General features: G+C 48.2%; 1 protein-coding gene across 2 annotated transcripts in view; it reads left to right on the top strand.

Moving 5' to 3' along the window:
* GFRA1 (GDNF family receptor alpha 1) overlaps positions 1 to 23310 on the top strand; it is a 203541-nt gene that overhangs the window by 135400 nt on the left and 44831 nt on the right. For both annotated transcript variants that reach the window (XM_032608605.1, XM_032608606.1), the window contains one exon: positions 3112 to 3448. In XM_032608605.1, coding sequence (XP_032464496.1) covers positions 3112 to 3448 — 337 coding nt within the window. The remainder of the gene's footprint in view (positions 1 to 3111; positions 3449 to 23310) is intronic.

The raw sequence follows: 23310 nt of genomic DNA, 5'->3' as shown, positions 1-23310 counted from the left end.
TTGCCAGTGGGCCCAACAGCACATCATTAGAAAGTCTCAAAAGAGAAAAAGGCTAGAAGTGTCACCAAAGCCTGGTGGAGGCCCTGGTGATCTGTCAGGACACATGGTGAATATTTCACTCCTTGAGTCCTGAAGTGCCCGAATGTGAAAACAGAGGAGAGAAGCCACTTTGGGAAAGTCATGTTGGAGAAAATGCACCAGGTGTGCTTGTTAAACCAGCAGGATGTACGTGCAGCTTCTGGCTTCCTGCACTGCTCACCTAAGAAGGGCTGAATGTCTTGTTTATTGCCTTCCCCATGAAATTGTTGAATTCAGATGTCATAGGCAGAAACACGCACCTGGGGCATCATAAAATACTGCTTATGGTGCCAGGGTATATCTTTGTGATTCCAGCATGTTGGGTTTTCTTAAAGCAAGGCACACCATCAGTAGACCAGGGAGAGTTTTTCATTTCCTGAAATGTTGAACTTGTTGTGTCTGTTCTTCTTTTCTTGTACAAAATTTTATTTTAGTAGAACATTTAACGTGAGATCTACATCCTTAACAGGTTTCTTTTTCAATTTTATTGAAGTATAGTTGATTTACAATGTTGTGTCAATTTCCTCTGTATGGAAAAGTGACTCAGCCTTACACATATGTACATTCTTTTCCATATTCTTCTCCACCATGGTTTTCACAGGATACTGAATATGGTTCCCTGTGCTGTACAGTAGGACCTTGTTGTTTATCCATCCTATATGATAATAGTTTTCATCTGCTGATCCCGAACTCCCATTTCTTCTCTTCCCTACCCCCGCTCCCCCTTGGCAACCACAAATCTGTTCTGTATATCTGTGTGTCTGATTTTGTTTTGTAGATATGTTGATTTGTATTATATTTTAGATTCCACATATAAGTGATATCATGTGGTATTTGTCTTTCTCTTTCTGACTTAGTTCACTTAGTATGATAATCTCTAGGTCCCAGAGGGCAGAAGACCTAAATAGGCATTTCTCCAAAGAAGACATACAGATGGCCAAGAGGCACATAAAAAGATGCTCAACATAGCTAAGTATTAGAGAAATGCAAATCAGAACTATACAATGAGGTACCACCTCATACCAGACAGAATGGCCATCATTAAAAAGTCTATGAATAACAAATGCTGGAGAAGGTGTGGAGAAAAGGGAAGCCTCTTACACCATTGGTGGGAATGTAAATTGGTGCAGCCACTGTGGAAAACAGTATGCAGGTTCTTCAAAAAACTAAAAATAGAGCTGCCATATGATCCAGCGATCCCACTCCTGGGCATATACCCAGACAGAACTATAATTCGAAAAGATGCATGCGCCCCTATGTTCATAGCAGCACTGTTTACAATAGCCAAGACGTGGAAACAGCCTAAATGTCCATTGACAGATTAATGGATAAAGAAGATGCGGTTTATATATACAATGGAATATTACTCAGCCGTCCAAAAGAGTGAAATAATGCCACTTAACAGATGTCTAAGTGCACAATACGGTATTGTTAAGTGTAGGCGTGACGTTGTAAGGCCTATCTCTAACTTATTCGTCTTGCATCACTGAAACTTTGTACCTCGAATAACAGCTCCCCATTTCCCCCTCACCTCAGCCTCTGGCAACTACCATTCAACTCTCTGCTTCTGTGAGTTTGAGAGTTTTAGATACCTCATATACGTGGAACCACTCAGTATTTGTCCTCTGGGACTGGCTTATCTCACTTAGCATAATGTCCTCAAGGCTCATCCATGTTGTTCCCCATGGCAGGTTTCCTTCTTTTATTTAAGGCTGAATATCCCATGTGCCTTTTAGATACCAAATGCACTGCCCTGTCTTTTGGTCCCACCCGACCCAGCTAGACTCTGTCTCCTCTCTTGCTAATTCTCAAATGCTTTCATGGTCCCCACCAACTGGGTGTATAAAGAGAATGAAAGGGGGTTTCAGAACCCATGAAGGGGCTGAGGCCTGAGCAGGAACTTGCTGGGGATTGAATCCCACGATTGTGTGGTGCTTGTCTGCTGCCTTCTTGCTGTCTCTGGAGGGTCCCTGCTATACCTTATCATCAATTTTCCATGGACCATCTCATAACTTGGCTCTAGGAGGTTTTTCCATCACTTCGCCTTGCTTGGCGAAGACCTATATTATGGGAAATGAGCTTAATTTCCCTTGTCCATTCATCTTTTAACTTTTCCCATTAGCCTTGGCGCTGCCAGCCCACCCCAGTGAGCCCTGCCTCTTCCGTGCTTTCTCTCCAGGCCTCTCGGTGGGCAGCCTGGCAGTGGACAGCACTGGTTTCTCTGACAGCATGAGCACAGAGGGCTTGGACAGAAGGCAACATATGTTTTGTGAGATTCCTAAGGCGTATGGATTTTAAGCCCATTGAAATTCTATCCAAAATACTAACTGAATTTTTCTAATCTGCAACCTCAGTACTCATAGATCCCAAATTTTCTATGCGGTAAGTTAAATGGTAATTGGGGTTTGCAAATTTTTATGTAATTTATTCTGGTTTTCTTCCAGTGGCCTGTGAGCTAGAACTACAGCTTCGATGTAGTTGCTTCTTCCTGTTTAGAGAGCTAGCATAATATTCTGTCTTCTGGGCTCAAATAACCATGCAATTACTCTGTAATCATATAGTAATTAACATGTACTATGTGCATTTATTACATAATTACATTCCTGGAGGATTGCATGGCAATTATACTTACATTCAGCATACCATTTAATATGTTATATAATAAACAAGTATATAATTTGTTGCTCTTTTCTTTTATCCTAATTTCAATTTACCAACCAGGAGCTGGAAACTTGTTCTTCTGTTGCCTTGTTTATATGTAGTCAGGCAGGTGCCTGAGCTCCTTTGGCCTTACTCAACACCTCCTAATCATACATCTGAGACAATGCTAGGAGCTTGTGTGCTGCCGTGGGCTCCCAGCCTCTGTGCCCCTGATACTTCCTCATTGTCATGAACTCATTAAGTTATTAGCTTCAAGACACAGAGTCGATCAGAGCTGCCAGCGCTGCCAGGTGAATGGCCAGACCTCAATGAAAGCAGAGCAGCCCCAGCACACAGCCCTGTGATCACGCCCGCCTTTCTCTCCTTTTGCAGTGGAGCACATCCCGAAAGGGAACAACTGCCTGGACGCCGCCAAGGCCTGCAACCTAGACGACACCTGTAAGAAGTACAGGTCCGCGTACATCACGCCGTGCACCACCAGCATGTCCAGCGATGTCTGCAACCGGCGCAAGTGCCACAAGGCCCTCCGGCAGTTCTTCGACAAGGTCCCGGCCAAGCATAGCTACGGGATGCTCTTCTGCTCCTGCCGGGACATCGCCTGCACCGAGCGGAGACGGCAGACCATCGTGCCGGTGTGCTCCTACGAGGAGAGGGAGAAGCCCAACTGCTTGAATTTGCAGGACTCCTGCAAGACGAATTACATCTGCAGGTAAGCGCGTGCCAGCAGCCTGGTGATTAAGGAGGTGGTGGAGAGAACCTTTATGCTGCTTCAGTGGCCAGGCTTCTATTTTCTGAATTTCTGCAGGGGGGGTGGGGGAGGGGAGTCATTGGGATGGATGGGCCAAAACCTGACCTCTGCCTCCAGCACGAGGTTCTTCAGCAGCTGATCAGCCTTTTGTGCTGAGGAAGGTTCCCGTCTTTAACCTGAGGGAAGCTTTGAGAGATGCTGGAATGAGGTTAATAGGACTTCGTAAGCGCAGAGGGTCACCTGAGCCCAGGTGAGCTTGAAGGCATGTGCCCCCTCTGTTAGACTTGAGGGCTGCCAGGGGTCAAAAGCGTTAAGTAAGTGGGGTAGCAGGTGCTGGAAATATGGGGGCTCTTGTCATCAAGGTCAGAAAACTGGAAGAGGGCAGCGAGAGGGAGGGATAGAGCCGTGTCCAGCCCCCAAGAGGAGAACTTCCAGAATGCCTGGGTCTGCTCTGGGCCATTCAGTCGACGATGTGGCTGAGAATAGATGCCTTCCGTGCTTCCGGATCTCAGCCCCCATCGAAACCTGGCAGTGTTGTTGAAAAGAGTCACTTCCTTTTCCTTTTTGGCCATTTATTAATTTATTTTAATGTTTGAAGGACTCCATGAATATATTCTATGTGTGTGTTTTGTTTTGTTTTTAAAGCAAAAAAGCAATATAGAATTAGTAGAGGGAAAGGGAGGTTTCCTCTTGCTCCCAGCCGTCACTGTCAACAATTTGATGTGAGTCCTTCCAGAACTTTGGGTTGAATTCATTGCTGATCAGAAGCAAGTAGATTTTGATAAGCAGAGACTTGACTCTGCCGCCTGAGGCAATGCTGGTGCTAGATTCGGAGCACAGGATAGAGATGCAGACGGGGCATCATCGGACAACACCTGTACTTTGCCCCCAGGATAGAGCCAGGAATCTTCAAGTGCCATGGCTGACAAAATCCTGTGCACTTGATAAATGTTCACAGGTGGACAAGTAGATGAGGGTGTGACTTTGTGTTTGTTTTCTTGTAAGTTTCCCGTTTCTAGAGCAGAGGGCAGGGAAAAAACGGATAGTTTGAGGATTCTGGTAAGCTGAGTTTTGTCAGTTTAAGTTTTATTCTGATAGAATGGAGTCCCATTCTTTCCGTAGACTAGCTCTAATAGTGACCAAAGAAAAATAAAAGTCCTTGTTCTCTGTAGAACTCCCTCATGCTGAAGACTTTCGGGGAGTAATATCCCTCCATTTTCGATGGAGGGATTACATCCAGTATCCGAGCTTGTCTTGGGAGGAGTCAGGTGCTCAGGCAATGCAACTTCTCCAAAGACTCTTCCTCACCTTCACGCCCCTCTTCCATTGAGACCCTCTTAACTGAGGGCTAGGATCAGGGATCACCGTGCTCTAAGGATCCTGAGGAAGAGGCAGGACCTCCTCGCAGCTGTAACCTGGGGAAGCCAATCAGCCAGGGACTCTAAGAACGCCCTGCTCGAGATGCATGTGGTGAGGACAGGACCAAGGGAGAAGCTGTGGGAGCTTAGCCTGGCATTAGGGTGCCAGGGGACAGAGAATCTGAAGACCTGTCCTCTGAAGACCCCAAGTTCCTGTGTCCCTTTAGTCTTTGAGCAGAGGAATCCCTCTGCTAAAAGCAGGACTTTCCGGGGTCTTCCTTGGCTTGAAGCCAGACAGCCCCTCCCTGTCTCTACAGGAGACATTATCCTGTTCACTGATGGGTGCAAGCCAGGAAGCCTGGAGATGGGAGGCTGCTGTCAGGGGAGGGAATGGAGCAGTGCGTGAGCCCTCCGTCCGCTGGACCATGGCTGGCAGGCGGAGAGAGCATGGTGATGGAGCCTTTCCTTCTCTTCTCACGCGGTCTGTCTTGCACGTGCCGTCCAGAGGAGGCTCCTGACACCTCCTGTGCAGGCTCAAAGCCCACCGTGAGGGGTCCATTTGCATTACCTGGCCTGCTCTCTAAAAAGAGAGAATCCTCGGAGAGTTGGTGTGAATTAGTCGAATCAGATTGCTTCCCTGCTAAGCTGTGGTGAGAAACAGCTGGAAGTTTGGGAACTTGGTGTGTTCCAAGGAGGGGGCAGGAGGAACCTGCAGTCCTGTCTGGGGACCAGCCTGGTTCCAGGAACTGGTTGTATTGAGGCAGCCCAAGTAGCATAGCGTGGCCTCAGCTGATGGGGCAGAAAGGAACAGGGGACAATAGCACAGCCCTCACCTAATGACTGACTGTGCCTGGTCACACCGAGGTCAGGCTGTGGTGACAACAGCCACCAGGCAGTGGGGTGAAGTCGGGCTGGACTGGAAACTGCAGCCAGAAGCAGTCTCGGTGCTGCTGCCAGATTCCTGGCTCTGGGATGTTTGGGAATCCAAATCCTAGACTCCCTAGGGCCCTCCCAAGTGAAATTTGCCTGCGTGTGATCCGTGGGTTTTATACCGTCTCGAGTCTTCTCTGGGAAGGTGAATCAGTGACTTCCCCTGGTGTTACCTGTCCTTAAGTTATTTATCCCGTAATTTCTTTCCAGAGCCTGAGCTTATTACTCATGATTACCCCCTCCCTGTCAGATGTGGTAAATGTAATTTAAGCTGCTAGGTAGGCTAGCGGTGTTTTCTTTCATCAGGTTTTATTAGTCTTGTCTTTAATTTTATGCCTTTTATTGCATCTCGTCTCAATCCATCTCGGCGAATCCCTTGGAGTTACTACTACGTGGAACAGCAGCTGGGGCTTCGGCAGGGTTTCATGTTAAAGCTGCTCTGACCCAGACCCATTTGGAGGAATGGAGGTACCCCCAATGGGATGACTAAAGGCCTAATTTGAATATCCCCAAAGCGAAGGGATAGCAAGAGGGAAAATCGCTTCCTGAAAAGCATATTCTTTGAAAGCTCACATTTCAAAATGCTCCATTGCCATCTCAACATCAGGGACTATCAAAGAGCTGCTGAAGCTCATTGAAACCTCCCTGCGCTTAATGATTTCCAGCTCGAAGCACACAGGTTTCCTTCCCCAGGGTCCAGCGGTACCTCTGTGCAAAACCTCTCTCCTGCGTTTTGCCTTCAAACAGAGGAGATGCAACTTTAGCTTTGCCTTTTGACTTTGTTTTCTTTTCTCCTTTTCCCTTTTAGGGAAGCTGACAGGTTTCTTTCCTCTTAGGGTGGTTGGGGACAGGCGAGAGCTTGACTGTTTAGGCCTCCAAGCTTGCCTGCAGAAAAGCAAACGTGCGGAGGTGTTATTAGAAGGGTGTGATGAGATTAAGAGCCTCCAGTTCTTCCCCTGAAGCACAGTGTCTCCCATACTCATTGTCCTCCGGTTGCTTTCCTTAGTGCCTGGAAGGATGTCAGGTTGGGGTTTGGTCCTAAAGGAAGCATATTCCTTTATTCCCGATGCAAGTGGTTATATATACAAAATTTTAAGTTGTGCCTCTCCTCCTTTCCCTCAAATTCTGACCTCCAAGCTAAGCTCAGCCCTTGGGCTCTGACTCAGGGTGCTACAAATATGTTCATAGCTCTTTAATTTTTCTCATTAATCACTCAGGCGCCTCTCCTGCTCCTCATTACCCAAAGGGCTAGCATCTTTCTCTTGAGCATGCCCCCTCCTGTTTTCATCTAAGGATTATACAGTTATTTTCCAAAACCTGTTCTGCTTCCGATGCCAGGAAAAGAGGGAGCCTGAGGCTGCTGGCCAGCCGGCCTGACCTGTGGGTTTAGCTGCTGCCACACGGTGTCGCTGTTGTGGACAGCCCAGAGGTTGCTTTGTGGTTTGGTGACTGTGCCCTTCCTGGTCATTCTGCACCTGCAGCAGAGGTGCTGCATCTTGGGTGCAGAGTAACAACTCTTAGTTCATACTCAGCATGCAGCCACTGTTTCCCAAAGCGTGACATATTGCCCTGGGGGCTGGTTCCCACCAGAGCCAGCCCTCCAACTTGAGCACACAGTATCTCAGACTCTCCCTTTCCTGGCAATGTAGCCTAGATGGATTTGAGTGTTGTATTTGCATTTTCTCTCTTTTCTTGTTTTATTGTGGTAAGAACACAACGTGAAATCTACTCTTTTAACAGGTTTCCAAGTGCACGATATGGTATTATCTATAGGCACAATATTGCACCGTAGATCTCTAGAACTTATTCATCTTGTATAACTGAAGTTTTATTCCCACTCATCAGAAACTACCTTACCAGGGGATAAGGAGGGGGGGGAGGAATACATTAGGAGATTGGGACTGACATATGCATACTACTATATATAAAATAGATAATAAGAACCGGCCGTATAGCACAGGGAACTCTACTCAATATTCTGTAATGGCCTATATGAGAAAAGAATCTAAAAAAGAGTGGATATATGTACATGTATAACTGATTCATTTGCTGTACACCTGAAACTAACACAATATTATAAATCAACTCTACTCCAATAAAAATGAAAAAAAAAAAAGAAACTACCTGCTTACCCCTCCCCCTAGTTCCTGGCAGCTACAATTTGGTTCTTTGCTTCCACGAGTTTGATGATTTTAGATACCTCATGTAAAGTGGAATCCTGCAGTATTTGTCCTTCTGTGACTGTTTTATTTCACTTAACATAAAGTCCTTCAGGTCAGTCCATGTTGTTCCATATTGCCTTTTTAAGGCTTAAACAGTGCTTGGTCAAGGGTACCTCATAGCTTTTGGAAAGAGTCTGAACTTCAGAAGGGAAGGGATCAGGGCCTCTGCCTTCTGTCTCCAAGGCTTTTTGTCTAGCCCCTACCCCACCAAGATATACTTGCTCTTCCCGGTGCCCAGGCTCTGTATCCTCATTGTTTCCAAGAGTGGTAGCTTTTACCAAGTGACCAAGTACATATGGTTCTACCTTTCCCCAGGGACTAAGGATCCTATAATTGTATCCTGGAGACCTGTTTTTTTTGTTGTTGTTGTTGGTGGTGGTGGGTTTTTTGGTTTTCTTTTTTGTTTGTTTGGTTTTTTGGAGTTTTGTTTGTTTGTTTGTTTTTAGCACAGCCAAGAAGATCTCCCTTGGTATAGCTCCAGAAGAACAGCATATGTAATTTTCAAAATTCTGCCCTAGCCAGCACCGCATTTTCCACACTGAGGCTGACCCTATTATACTTAGAGGAAATATGTTGTTGTTAATTTGTTAACTGGGACGACTGAGGAAACATGTCACAAGACCGTGCAGCAGATTTCTTCTCCAGTAACTTACTTGGTCTGACAGTGTTAGTGTACCTTTAAAAGGTGAGGAATGTATTTCCTTTGCTTGGAATCAGTCCTGTTTTGCACAGTGAACTGTGGCTCTTAGAAATCAGGGACATCCTCTGCTGTTTGGGCTACATTCCTGAGTTGAAAACTGGATTCTACATCACTGTGTCCGGGCCTGTCTTGACATGTGGCAAAGCGCAGGAGAAAATGGCTCAGAGGATAATTAATGCCTAAAACTAGAAGGGTAGATTAATTTGGCACTCAATTTTATTTTACGCTGATTCATTCACAAATGGAAATCAGCAGTTAGACAATGCAAATACAAGTAGAACAAGTAGAACATTTTCTAGTCCATTTGAGCAGTTTTCATTTCATTTCATTTCATTTCATTTCGAATGATTACATGGGTGTCTTTAGCGATGCAGAGTGCAGAATCATTCGTTTTTTGTTGTTGTTTTTTTTTGTGGTACGCGGGCCTCTCACTGTTGTGGCCTCTCCCATTGCAGAGCACAGGCTCCAGACGTGCAGGCTCAGTGGCCATGGCTCACGGGCCCAGCCGCTCCACGGCATGTGGGATCTTCCCGGACCGGGGCACGAACCCGTGTCCCCTGCATCGGCAGGCGGACTCTCAACCACTGCGCCACCAGGGAAGCCCAGAATAGCTTGTTTTTTAATGCACCCCACCTGCGCAAGCTGCCTGCCCCCCTCCGGCCCCCCCCATCACTTGGCTGGAGGCCCCCTGGACTCCTGGTGAGGTAGGGGGCTCCTGTGTGTGTACGGTGATTCATTAAGCAAAAAGCACGGACGTCCTCCAGCACCTGCTGGATGTGGGGAGGAACACGCCTCCCCGTGGATCTTCCAAACCTCCACCCCCAGCCTGTGCATCCACTCAGCGCCGGCTAAGCAGGGTCTGAGCTCACTGCATCCCTGGCTAACAGGGGTAACCTGAGCTGTGAATCAGGCGGGAAACCGCTGCAATTTGCTCTATCTTGTTGCCTCCTATCTCTTTCCTTATCTCTCCTTTGGCAGGGATGGGTGTGAAGCCATTTGTTCCTGCTGGAGCCTGTTGCTAAAAAACGCCTGTCCAGATTTACTCGGCGTTCTCACTCTCCCCAGCCAGCCCTTCCCGGTGCCTGCCCAAGCTCAGGGGCTCCACTTGCTTCCCCTCACCCCTTCCCGCACCTGCCCACGTCCTCACCAGAGTCACATTGGCCACTCTTGGCCCTGAGACAGAGAGATTCAGACACTCCTTTACATTTGTACATTCTGCCAGTTATTAGAACCACATGGACAGATGGAATTTTGACCACAGAACTGTCTTCTGCTGCCTTTGAGTATGAAAGTGGAGGGAAAAGGAATGGAACTGTATGCGCCCAGATAGCCCAAAGAGAGCCCCATATTTCTTTGGGGGAGGAGGTGTCATAGTGGAAGGTCTCAGGACCCACATTCAGACTGGGCCTCAGCAGGTGAGAAGTAGGGAGCATCAAGCAGAAAGAAGGCACTCAGGTTTGGGAGGACATAATGAAGGGAGTGGGAGGTGGTCTAGGGTCTGTCCTGGAGGCAGAGGGAGAAAAATTAGTGTGATACAAAGGCAAGAGGTTGAGGGCCTCCGGTGCCATGTTGAAGTGTTGGATTTTATCCTACAAGGGGCAGGGGAGGTGAGATATGATCAGCTGGACCTCAGAGAGTGCCCAGGTGGCAGTGTGGGGCAAGGCTTGGGTGGGGAGAGGCCAGGAGGCCAGATAGGACGTGCTTGCAGTGGACCAGATGAGGGGTGACCAGGAGGATAGAGTTAGCACATAGGAAATCTATCCATTCATCCATCCACCCACCCATCCATCCATCCATCCATCCAACCAGCTGGTCTGTAGTTGCTGTGCCAGGAGTAAAGACCTGGCTCCTCACTGGCCGTGCAGGAAAGAAGGCAGGTGCACATACAGTCATTACAGCTTGGTGTGGAGTCTGTGGTCAGGAAGGTGCAAAGTGCTGTGGAAGGACAGAGATAAGAACAGCCAACTTGGCCTTGGCCTGGAGGGTCAGCAAGGCTTCCTGGAGAAGCTGTCATCTGAGCTGGGCTGGAAGGACGAGAGGCACGGGAGAGACCACCAGGGGTAGAAACGGGACAGAGGCCCAGGGCTGTGGATTTGAGGAAGATGTGGGAACAAACAACCCGTTGACTGGGTTTTAATGATGAGAGGCACTGGGCCTCATGATCTCAGCCCATGTGGAGGAGCTAGGAACCAGCCTGATCTTGCTGACTCCAAAATCTGGCTTTTGTCATTCTTTCCAAATGATTGTCTTTCATGACAAGGATACAATGTTCTTATACCGTTCAGCCTTACCACCTTTAGTTCCAGACGGGCGGAATGATAATCCCATCCAGCCTCGGGTCTGGACGCTCTTTAGGGCTCAGTCACTATAAGACAGCATCAGTTTTAAAGATAGTTTTCACAGAGCGTTAGGACATAATGTCCATCACAGCCTCCTAGCATCACTTAAAACATTACAAAAGAAAAGAAGCTACTCAGGTAATATGTGGTCATTAAGTTCTTACTTTAATTTCCTTTTGAGCATTCATTGCTTATTATAGAGTGCTTTCTCTGTGACAGCTTACTGATTGCAAGTCATTTCTACAAACAGGAAAAAAATCTTTCCAGACCACACTGGTTTTCTTCTTATTGTTAACTCAGTCATTTACTCAGGCATATTCACTGAGCACAGTCTGTCTGACCCGAGGGTCCTAGGTGTGTAAGTCATGTGACCGTCACCCAGGAGCTCCCAGGAACCTGGCTGCTTGGACTCCGTAACTCCCTGCTGAAGTGTCACTGGAGTTTAGAGTCCTTGACCCTCACTTCCCCCAGGCAGCAGATACCAGGGACCTGGCTGTGTATCTCATGGGAGATGAATTCTCTGCTGTCACAGAGCTACAACCAGCTCTAAACAACCCATGGTTGTCACGCGGGGGGGTCATCCAGGTGTTTGCCTTCCTGCCTTCTCCTTGCCCTCTGGCCGTTTCATTAATCATAGGAGAACTTCCATTCTGTGATTGCATCTTGAATGCAGTGCTGATAAAACGTGCGAGTGGGGGTGGCTGGGGGGGGGGGGGCGGAGAAGCCTGGAATTGTTCCCAGATACGCTGAAGTGGAAATGGGTGGGGACTTGAAGGGAGTTTCTGGAACCCAGATTTCAGGCCACTTTGTCTAAGATCCCAATTGATCCCCTCTGCTGCTTTGTGCAGCCTGTTCCTCTTCAAAGGGGACCCTTCTGCTCTGCCCAGTGAGCATTTCACGTACTCGGACCCGTGAAGTTCCTAGGCAGGGTAAACTAGCTCCCCGCTCAAGTCTGGACCGAAACCCAACCATACAGATTTTACAGTCTCTTTTTTTTCTTTCAAGGGAAGGGGATGCCTCCGTTTTATATCGTTCTCTTTTTCAAATGTGCTTTATCCACGGAGCAAAGAGTGGGGGAAAGGGAGACCCCAGTATTCCTAGTGGGCTGCCCCCTTATCCAGACCAACATCCTTTGGGGTCCAAGGGCAACCCATGCTGGCTGGCATGCTGACCCCTTATGCTGAGGCTGTTACCTCACTGTCCCGGCCTCCACAGGACACAAGACTTCTTTTGATCATGCATGGTTTGCAGTTGACCTAAGTTCCCATAGCCTGTGACCCAGAGCTGTCTCATTTTTGTGCAGGGAAATCTGCACCCCCTCACCGGGTGGCTGTCATGTATGATTAGAGCCCGGGTCTCACAGCCAGGCTTAGGGGTCCTGCTCCACCCAAGGAAACCCCAGACCCCCACTCAGGCACTACCCCAAGTTAGATATCCTGCAGTCACGTTGGCACTTACATTTCTACAAGGCATTTCCAACTCAGTGAATGGGAAATTGCTCTGTGATTTCCGAAAGCAATTAATTACGCAGAAAATTTTACATCCAAGGAAAACAAGAATTTAAAAGAACCATCAATGTGAAAAGTACCACACCAAGCTGGAGTTGGGACTTTTTTTTTCCTTCCCCAGTAACTGTCAATGTGTTTGTGAGTGAGGCGACCCTGGCCTCGCATGCTGGTTATGATAGTTGTAGAACATGGGCAGCTCGTGGCCTCAGTTTTGCATCTACAAAGGGAGGTAACGACTCCATCTTCACAGGGCAGCCATGAGGATTAAATGCGATATCTCTGCAAAGGCATCATCACAGTGCCTGCCACCTAACAAAGCAAAGACGCAATAAATGTTTTTCTTTCTCCCTCACACTTTCCACAAGTTTTGATCACAGAGGACAAAGAAAGCTTATGATTCCAAATACAGCATCCCCCCGCCATCCCTGCTCCAGTAGCAGACAGAGACCTTTAAGGCAGGATTTGTGGGTGGAAGGGGTAGATTTTTACTGCTTTACACTTTTATGTACCCACAGCATTAAGCGGCACATGGAAATTCCAACTCCATTATGAAGCTGTGTTGCTAAGCTTTGTACATCACCATCTTTTCAGTTGGCACCATTAGGGAAAAGTCAGGGGGCAGAGGCGGTGGTTGACAAAGTCCAGAGGTGTTTGGACCGTGTGTCATCTCAAGAGCATTTCTGTCTAGAATAAACAGTTATCAGCATACAAAGATACCCACTGAGACGTGGATGGAGCTGGCCACGAGTTTGTTGGGCCTGGAGTCCTAGATTCACTATTGTTTAAACTGAATACACAGTGGGGGCACCCCTGGTAGCCTCATGGGACACGTGCTGCTTCAGTGACCCAGAGTAACTGTGAATAAAGGGTCCTTAGAGGTGCTTGTGTCTGAGTCAGTGATGTGAGACATCCAGCAAAGGGCAGTCACTGACTCAGCCACTGAGTCTGGGTGGTTCTGTGCCATGAATCATCCCCTCATCCTGTTAGGGAGCAAGCCGCAAGGGGGCGGGCAGCGTGGCTCATTGTACAGGACTCAGGGGCCCAGGATCTGCAGAGCCAGGGACATTACTGCAGGAAGCTGTGGGTGACAATGATGGTGACGAACATGATGACGAAGAGGGTAACATTTACATGACATTCGCAGTGCGCCGGGCACTGTGCTGTGCACTTCACAGCGACTCCGGAAGTGAGGGCCGTCCTCGTCCCCGGTTCGCAGATGAGGAGGTGCGATCTTGAGCAACTTCTGCAGTCACCCACGTGGTGCCGCTGGAATGAGCACCCGGAGAGTCTGCAGGGCTGCAGAGCCCGGCTTCTGTCCGCTGTGCCCCTGCTTCGGGTGCAATGTGTGCGTCTCTTGAAAACCACCCACGTCACCTTCCTCAGAGTGTGTGGAATTGGAGACTGGAGGTGATTTTGTTTTTAACTCTTTATTTATTCATTTTAAAACAAAAATTGTAAGTAAGAGAACTTTGGATCTTGTCAAAGTAAGACTTAAGTGCCCCTCATCAAAAGTATTTCACTTCTCAGGGCTTCCCTGGTGGCTCAGTGGTTGAGAGTCCGCCTGCCGATGCAGGGCACACGGGTTCGTGCCCCGGGTCCGGGAGGATCCCACATGCCGCGGAGCAGCTGGGCCCGTGAGCCATGGCCGCTGACCCTGCGCGTCCGGAGCCTGTGCTCCGCCATGGGAGAGGCCACAGCAGTGAGAGGCCCGCGTACCACAAAAAAAAAAAAAAAAAAAAAATTCGACTTGAAACATTTTTAGCTACAGATATGGTTTGAGAAAGTTTTCTGCTTAGCGTTCTGGTGGGTGGTGGGTCCATTCACTGGCTCAGCAGGACTGGAGTGCCAGGGGCTTTGCAGGGCCTAGGGCGTCAACATGGAGTGTATGCGCACACCGCCTGGAAGAGGGGGTTCCCGACTTCTCCCAGGTGCTGTTGCTCCAGGGCAGCGGTTCTCCAACTTTAGCCTGCAGTCAAGATCAGTTTCTGATCTATGAGGTCTGGGGTGGGGCTGGATAATTTGCATTTCTAGATCAGTCCCAGTGACACTGCTGCTGGTCTGGGGACCACACCTGGAAACCCACTGCCTTAAGGTACGTTGACCAGGTGATGACCTAGGCTGATGAGCTTCAGCCTGTTCGAGGGGTTTGCAAGCTGAGGATGAGAAGGAGTGAGCAGCCAGATGGGCCTTGTGGGGCACCGAGACTTAGCAGGGGACCTAGGAGAGGCCTCACAACTGTGACTGAGGTGACTGTTAGCCCAGGTTGGGGAAAAGAAAACACCTGGGCAGTTTCTCGGCTGAACTAAGGTGGGGCTCTGTTTGGAGGGCTGTGGGATCCACTGTGAAGGACTCTAAGGTCTGCCCAGGTGATAGCTCCTCAGAAACAGAGGCTGCTGAGCCATGGCCAACATGTATCTATTTACCGGCCCCACTGCAGGGCGGAACCGTGCCCTCAGTGTGCAGAGGAAGTAGACAGCCTGTCGTCCATAGGCTGAGCTTGGCCTGAGATTGGAATTCATTTGTCTGAGTTATGCTGGAAAAAAAACGCAAAGCAAAACAGTGTTTTAAAGCAATTATTTGAATAGAAATCCTCCTTCTAAAATGACCTTCGGAGCAATCTTTGACCTGAGCTATTCAAATAAGGAAAGCTGACATGCTTTACTCTGCTTTTCTTGTCACTATTTCCAAGTGGAAGCATCTTTGGTTCTCAGGAGGGAGTGTGGGACGGGCAGCGCCTATGGTGGGGCTGTGACACGGGTTACTCAACCACACACGGACGTTCAAGATTCAAAAGTGCTATGATCCCATGAGCCAAGATCACCGTGAGCCTTGAGCTGCACAAATACATATGCAGAGGCTGTTTCACTCCTAGCTCATTGCTGGTCACAGGAGAGGACAGGTGGTGGGTGCAGCTGGTGGGAGGTCAGATGCAGTGTCCCAACGGGGCTGTATCTCCATCTTTGTCCTTGTCCCACTACAGCCACTGCTTCACACACAGCATCTTGTTTGTTTTTTTGTTTTGTTGTTTGTTTTTTTTGCGGTACGTGGGCCTCTTGCTGCTGTGGCCTCTCCCGTTGCGGAGCACAGGCTCCGGACGCTCAGGCTCAGCGGCCATGGCTTACGGGCCCAGCCACTCCGCGGCATGTGGGATCTTCCCGGACCGGGGCACGAACCCGTGTCCCCTGCATCGGCAGGCGGACTCCCAACCACTGCGCCACCAGGGAAGCCCCACACACAGCATCTTGCATTGTAGGTGCTTAGTGACCCTGGTCCTTGGAAGGTTGGTGTCCTTGTTGAACCCAGCGCTCCAGACACTGAGCTAGGTGCTAGATGACCAAGTTGGAGATCAGCACCCTTGGTCCTGGGCGACTGGATGCCGAGGCACCTTTACGAGTCCACTCCACAAGCCTCAGGCCCGGGGCTCTCTCTAGGCTGCTCCTCAACATCCCTAGGCTCAGAGAAAGCAGGAAGGGGTGTTTTCTGGGTATACAAGAGGTGCCACCAAATACTGCCTGTCCACGGGACTCTATTCCAGGCTGCGTGGGAGAGCGCCCTCTTGGGGGAGCCAGGCTTAGTGTCCTTGTTCACATTGGGGCAGGGTGTGCTGGCCTCAGGTGCCTCCAGAACCCAGCTGAAGTTGTGACCCTCCTTGGCTGAGGGTCCTGGAGAATGCACTTGCTTCCCGTACACCTGTCCCTTCTTGTGAAGGAGGAGAGACATTACCTGCCCCATTACCTGCCTCACAAAGCTATGATTGGAGAGATAGGGCTGGCGTTGAAAGCACCCTGAGAGTAGTAATGGCAACGCTCATATCGGCCCTTCATTGAGCACTGAACTCTGTGCCAGGCACTGGGTTCTGGGCCTTAATCCTCCCACAGCCCTGCTCTTGGTGCTTGTGTTTCATACTTGGGGAAATGCAGAGCTGAAACGGCAGCAGGGGCTCTTGTGATTGGAACCCCCGGTCTGACTTCAGGGCTCACTCCCTTTCCCACTGTGCTCGGCACCCATCAGCTCCGGGAAGGGGCCCACATGTGTGTCTGCCCTTCCCGGAGCCGATGGGTGCCGGGCACAGTGGGAAGGCACTCAAGGAGATGATCCTGGCCAGGCCAGCTCCTGCCTGATGCCTCCTGTCCCCAGCCTTAGGAGTGGTCCCTGCAGCCAGGAAAGGGTGCTTGAGGGGCTGCTGGCTTCTCCCTGTGGGTCTGGGGAGCCCCACTTTTTGCCCCCCTCACTTCTTGATGAGGGGTGACGGTGTACACAGCCTGGGGAGGTGGGATGCTCAGCCTGGGCCAAGACGAACACGGCTGTGTCATAGGACTGCATTTGGGCCTTACTGAATAGTAACAACAGATATTTTTTTTTTTATGCTTTTAAACTGCAAGCACTATTAAACCAAAAGAATGCCCACTGATTCTGTCATTACACTTTATTGGGCCTAGTAAAGATCACTTATATCCCCCTAAATCAGATTTCGGCTTCTTGTGTGCACGGTTCACAGCAAAATGGCGGCAAATGCCCCAGAACTAAAATTAAAAGATGGAACATCAGTTCTTTCATTGCTGTGGGGGTGAGTGTGAGCTGGAGAGTCTGTGGTCTTCTTTTCAAAATCGGGCTCTAACTCTTACCAGCTCCGTGATTTTGGCTGGATGTTGGCCTTTCTGAACCCCAGGGTCCTCCACTATAAAATAAGACTAACCTGGCTGGTCAAGTTATTGGGTGTTAAGTGACCCAGGCTTATGAAGCGTCAGCACAGTGACCGGCTCTAGACGAACATAGCTGTTAGTTTAGTGTCTGGAGTAATTAGACGTGGGCTGCTGTTTCTGCTCACCTGTGTCCGACTGCAACGCCAAGATGTCCATGATGAGTGTTGGTCTCTAGGTGATTGGAGCCATAGTGTGTGGCACTGGATTCATTCATTCATTTATTCACTCATTCAACACATGTTTTCTGAACATCTGCTTTATGCCAGGCATAATCCCAGGTGCTCACCTTCTCATGGTGCAGGCAGTGTATCATCAAAGTGAAGATGCGAAAAAGAAAGTGATGGAGGGGAGGTGTGGGCCGAAAGGCCAAAGCCACGCCCTCCATGGGGCTCAGAGCCAGGGAGGGGATTGGTGGGAGGGCTCAGAGGAGACCCTTGAGTTCACTGTGAATGGGTCAAAATAAGCCCTGTTTGCGTGGAGTGGTTGAGGGGACAGTTTATTAGAAAATGGCTTATGCGAGCCATGGAAAACAGCTGCTCTGCCCTACAGGGAAAAAAAAGGAGGAATGTAGTTTTAAATGCAGCTGAGAGCTTTAGGTAAAATGTAGAAACTGGGATGGTGGGGTGCAATGGGGTATGGAGTGGGGTGGAAGGGTGCTGTTGACAAGAGGATGTTAAACATGAGAATGGATCACTACCAAGAGTATGGATTTTCTGAAAAAAGGGGAGAATTATCATCTGATAGCAGTGGAATAAGTGATTTATTCTTTTGACATGTAACACCACAATTCCATCTCCCGAGCGATGCCCCATCTAGGAAGGAAGATATTAGGGACTAGTTATTTGCTGAGCTCAAAGTCTCTGTTGACCTTAAAACAACTTGCCTGGAAGAAAAATGACCTAGTGTGTATTTACTATTGAACATAATTTTCCTTAGGAAGTCTGAAACCCTATTAAGGATTAATAGGAGATCTTCTTTTCATATGTTTCTGCTTGAAGTCTGTTTGCGCAAGTGCAGGCTGTTACCATTCAGACATCCATGTGTCTTCCGCCATCCCCACCCCCCTCCCCGGGCACAGAAACTAGGCTCCTTCAATGTGTGGAAGATAAATTAATATTCGGCTGAGCAGAGCTTGGAGCTTGGGGCTCAGGTACCACAGGGCTGTCCTTTGAGGGTAGGGGCAAAGGGGGGAGTTTTGCAAATTAGTAAAGTCAAGAGAGCCTGCGTAATTTTAATTTTTCATCTTCTGGGAACCCTTGAAGAAGCAAGGTTTGACTGAAGGAGGCCAGGCAGCATTTGGGATAATTTCTAGAATTTACCTGTGTTTCCCTGAAGTAATTAGAGTTCAATTTCTCTAGCTATAAACATCATGGTTTGACATTTGCTTCTGAGGCTGCAGACAGCACCTCCTTAAATTTACACAGGCCTGATGCCAACCAGGCCAGCAGAGGACATCATATAGGGATCATATGTAGTGACCTGTAGAATTGCCTTGAATTGTTTTTCCGTGGGTTTGAGTCCATTGTCCTGTAAAACTCATTTTTCTGCTTGAAGATGTAGAGGACTCACAGGATAAATCTCTCTTCGGTCCTAATGGAAGGTGGAAGCCCGATGTTAATCGTGAGATTATTGAGCACATACAGACCTTGAATAGGTGAATTAGTGACCACAGGACAAAAGCATTTCATCTGTCAAGTTATTAGCAGATGGATTCTAAGGGAAATACCAGTGTGGTCATCTCTACCCTTGGGCTTCATAGAGGTCTCAAGGTCAGAGCAGAACAGGAAACAACAGCACTGATGAGCTCTGTCCTCATCTAGGAATCTGGAACAGTTGTAAACAGGTGCTAGGTTCCAGGTACACATACATAATCCTTCAGGAACCATTGGAAGGACTTCCTGTCATTCTACCAGAGTAAATTAAGCTTCAGAAAAGTTAAGGTACGTGCCCAAAATGTCATGGTTAGTAAATGGTTGAATTGAAATTTAAGTCCTGGCCCATTTTCAGATTCCATCTGCAAAACCTTTACTGCCGTTTCGTAGTGTTTTCGTTTTCTGTTGCTGCTGTAACAAATTACCACAAACGTGGTGGCTTTAAATGACACAGACATATTCTCTTCCAGTTCTGGAGGTCAGGAGTACTGCCCCAATCCCACTGAGCTGAACTCAAGGCATCCGCAGGGCTGAGTTCCTTCCAGAAGCTTTAGGGGCAAATATACTTTATTGTCTTTTGCCCTCATTCCTTGGCTCACGGCCCCTCCCTCCATCTTCCAAATCAGCAAAAGCTGGTCCAGTCTTTCTCCCATTGTATTGCTCTCACCTCCTTATCTGTCTCCCGCTTCCACTTTTAAGGACCCTTGGGATTACATTGGGCCCACCTGGATAGTGCAGGATAATCTACCCCCCTCAAGGCCCACAACTTTAATCACATCTGCAAAGGTGCTATTACCATGTCAGGTGACATAGCCTTAGGTCTCAGGTTCCAGGGCCTAGAGTGTACACACCTTCATGGGTCATTGTGCGGCCTCCCATAGTAGATTTTCTTCTGAGAATCTATCTTGTTTCTGATTTTCGGTATATCACAAATTGTGGAACTAGTTACTTCCCCCCTCTTCCCAGTGGTTTCTAGAAAGCACAGAGCCAAGTACTTAGCTTTCATCTAGCCAGGTGTATGTGTGCATTTTGTACTGACTGCACCTGTACCTCTGTCTTATCTTTCTTTGGCCCCAAATACCCTCAAGAATTTTTACATTTATTCTGTTGCATCAAAGCTACATTCGAATTCATCTCAAAATTTTTTCTGAAGCAAGAGTGGGCATAAGTAAATGGAAGCATGGTGGGTGACCTTTGCTGCCCTGGGTACCTGAGCAGTTGACTTAGAGCTCCTTAGATTTCAGGATGAATGTAAGGCAACTTCTGTAATTCACTCCTGAAGGTGGAGGTACCTGCACAATTCCACATGAAGTAAATTCACAACGTGTTGGTCTGGAGTTTTAAGGCGTGGTTCTACTGGCGAAGGATTGGTTGAACATCTAGATTTCGATTTCTTTTCCTCCTCGTGGCCAAAAGTCACAAAACTGATTACTAAAGATTCCCTGCAGAAATATAGAAAACTTATTGGATACGATTTACTCAAAGAGTTTTAGCATCTTTGTCACAGACAGCTGTTGGATACCTGAGAGCTTAATGATAATTTCATCATCCAGAAAAACCCCCTATTTCTCTTCTCCCTCAGTTTCCTCCTGTAAAAGCAAGTACCACCAAAGCTACATTTTCTGCGCTAGAGACGTGCTGTAGCACCGATAACACAAAACAACTTATTTGACTTGGCCACGAAGCATAGGGTTGTTCGCAACGTGTCTGTGCTCCCGTGATGACTTACAGTCTGCTTAGAGTGTGGCCATCAGTGTGTGCGTTGGAGAAATTTGCTGAAGGAGGGGAAGGGAGGAGTCCCAGCTGAAGGGCAGCTCTGGGGCATCCAATCAGGCGCTGCAGAGAGCCTCTGCTAGGTTGGGATGGGTTCCGTTGCCAACTACCATAACTTGCTTTCCAGATTTGCCACGTAGAGGTTAGTTGTCAAGCTGTGTCAGCCGCTCTGCAGATGTTGATTGATGGCTGTCAGTGTTCATGCAAGGTGACTTCCTGCGGGATGCCGAGATTGATCTGACGCTGACCTGGGCTTCCCTTGGTGGTGGTGGTGGGGGGGGCGGGGCTGCTGCAGTTTGATGTGATCAGAAAGGCTAAGGAGGCATCGCATCTCTGCCCTGCAGCTTGCTTTCATTGAGCCCTCACCCTTAGAGATAGACCCCAAGCAGGACACATGGGCTAAACTGATGCGTGGCTCCACCTGCATTCCATCTTCCTGTGGGTCAAGCTCAGAGGACAGTGACCGCAGCCTCCTGTGACCCACGTGCTAAGCCGGGAGCTGCCAAGGAGCCAGATGAGCAGGGACTCCCCAGGGTGAGGGGCACAGGTGTGGGGCATTTGGTTAAATGGGCTGCAACCTCCCTAAGAATCTGGATGAGGCTGAGCAGGGATTTGGGGGGAACACGCAATGATTTCGCCTTGGTCACAGGGGCCTTCCTGTCCCAGGAAACAAAAGCATTAGGCAAGTCTTGAGGGCTTCTTGGACCTCACGGCTCTATTTCCCAACAACTTGTGGCCACGGTCTGGCTAAGTCACCAAGAAGCACATCGTTGGCTGAGGCTTTCATCATGCCGCCGGGAGTGGGGACCCACATTAAGGGGCTGAGGAACACAGTGGAGCTTTGAGCATCTGTGCCTGGGGCGTGCAAACCTGCCCCAGGGCCGGTGCTCCAGAGAGGTCACATTTGCTCCCAGGCAGCGGGAGGACCTGATCTTTCTGAAGAGCAGCCCGAGCCCCCCAGCTTCACAGCCTGCCCCTGGCAAACACTGGGCCTCTGCTTCGGAAAGCCAGAATGTACAGTCCAAAGTGGGAAACAGCAAAGCAAGAAGACACCCCCTGCAAAATATGTTTAACATAGGCTCTGATTTGCTGAAGGATGCTTTCCAGATGTGCTCTCCAGTAGGCTGCCGGAGAAGCAGGGCTAAGGTAATTTTCTAAAAACAGAAAGAGGAAAAATCTGTTTTGTGTCGCTGTTCCAGAAAATTGCCATTCCAGTGCTCTTGCTTTGTCATCCCAGGGCTGATCTGGGCAGCATGTTTTTCTAATTGATTTTATTCTGCATAAAACGTTAGCGGTATTAACAAACTTACTGATATTGAGTCATTTAAAAAAATATGTTTTTCCCCCCTATCAATGCCCGGGAAAACGTAGCTTTTCTTAAAATGCTTTTATTCTATAAGCTCATATGACTGAGAGGTTTCAAGTAACACCTCAGGATTCCTGGCTTCGGACTCATCAAATTTGTTTCGGTCAGACTTACAGCCCTCAGTTACACAGATTAACCTGTTCTAAACACATACTTCGTTTTACTGCACTTTGCAGAAACTGTGTTTTGTACAAATTGAAGGTTTGCGACAACCCTGCATTGAGCAAGTCTATCAGCACCATTTTTCCAACAGTATTTGCTCACTTTGTGTCTCTGTGTCGCATTTTGGTAATCTTTGTAACATTTAAAACTTTTAAATTATTGCTGTATTTGTTATTGTGATCTGTGATGTTATTATTGCAATTGTTTTGGCATTTTTAGCAATAAGGCATTTTTAATTAAGGTACATACATTTTTTTAGGCATAATGCTATTGCTTACTTAATGGACTGTGGTTTAGTGAAGCATAACTTTTTTACGCTCCGGGAAACCAAAAATTTCGTGTGACTTGCTTTAAAGCAATATCCACTTTATTGCAGTGGTCTGGAACTGAACCCGCAATGTGTCTGAGGTCTGCCTGTATGTAATATAAGGGCCAGCAGAAGATAAAGATATATGTTTCTCTGTGTCGAGCTTGCTAGATGTTTTTGTTGCAAGGGCTTCCCATTAGAATGGACCAGAAATTGGGGAGAAAAGATGAAGGGATGTGAAGTAAAAATGTATTGGGCAACGTGTATTCCAGGTTTTGAGCGAGGTGCTTTATATAATTGTCACTTAGGTGTCACAGCAACCATTTAAGGCACCTCTAGATACCGTTGGCCCCATTTTCCAGGTGAAAAAACTGAGGATTGGAGATGTTAAATACCTTACTAAGGTATTTAACCATGGAAGGTAGGGCTGGGATTAGAAACAGATGCGTGTCACTCCCAGGCCTGTCATTTTTGGGCTCCTCTAACTGACCCATTGAGAAAGCTTTCAGAAACTAAATGGCTTGAGTTGAAAACCAAGACTTTAAACCCCTAACATTCACGTTGGATTCAGAGAAAAATGCCAGTGATTTCTTACCTGAGCAGATTAATCAGTGGATCCTGTTCCAAGTTTGAGTTGCTAGTGGATTGGCAAGTCTTGCCGTCCTGTATGGGCAGTGGTGTTGTCCCAAAGACTCCTTAAGAAAGGGGAGCCTCATTCATTGAGAAACTCACCACCCTCTTGGGCAGAGTCTGTCTGCACCCTCTGGCCCCTCCTGAGCCCCAGCATTGCAGGCAAAGCACTC

Source organism: Phocoena sinus, chromosome 16, assembly GCF_008692025.1.
Source record: "Phocoena sinus isolate mPhoSin1 chromosome 16, mPhoSin1.pri, whole genome shotgun sequence".
In the NCBI taxonomy this organism is placed as follows: domain Eukaryota; kingdom Metazoa; phylum Chordata; class Mammalia; order Artiodactyla; family Phocoenidae; genus Phocoena; species Phocoena sinus.
Note: the sequence above shows the minus strand (reverse complement) of the source record. Positions and strands in the feature narration are given on the sequence as shown.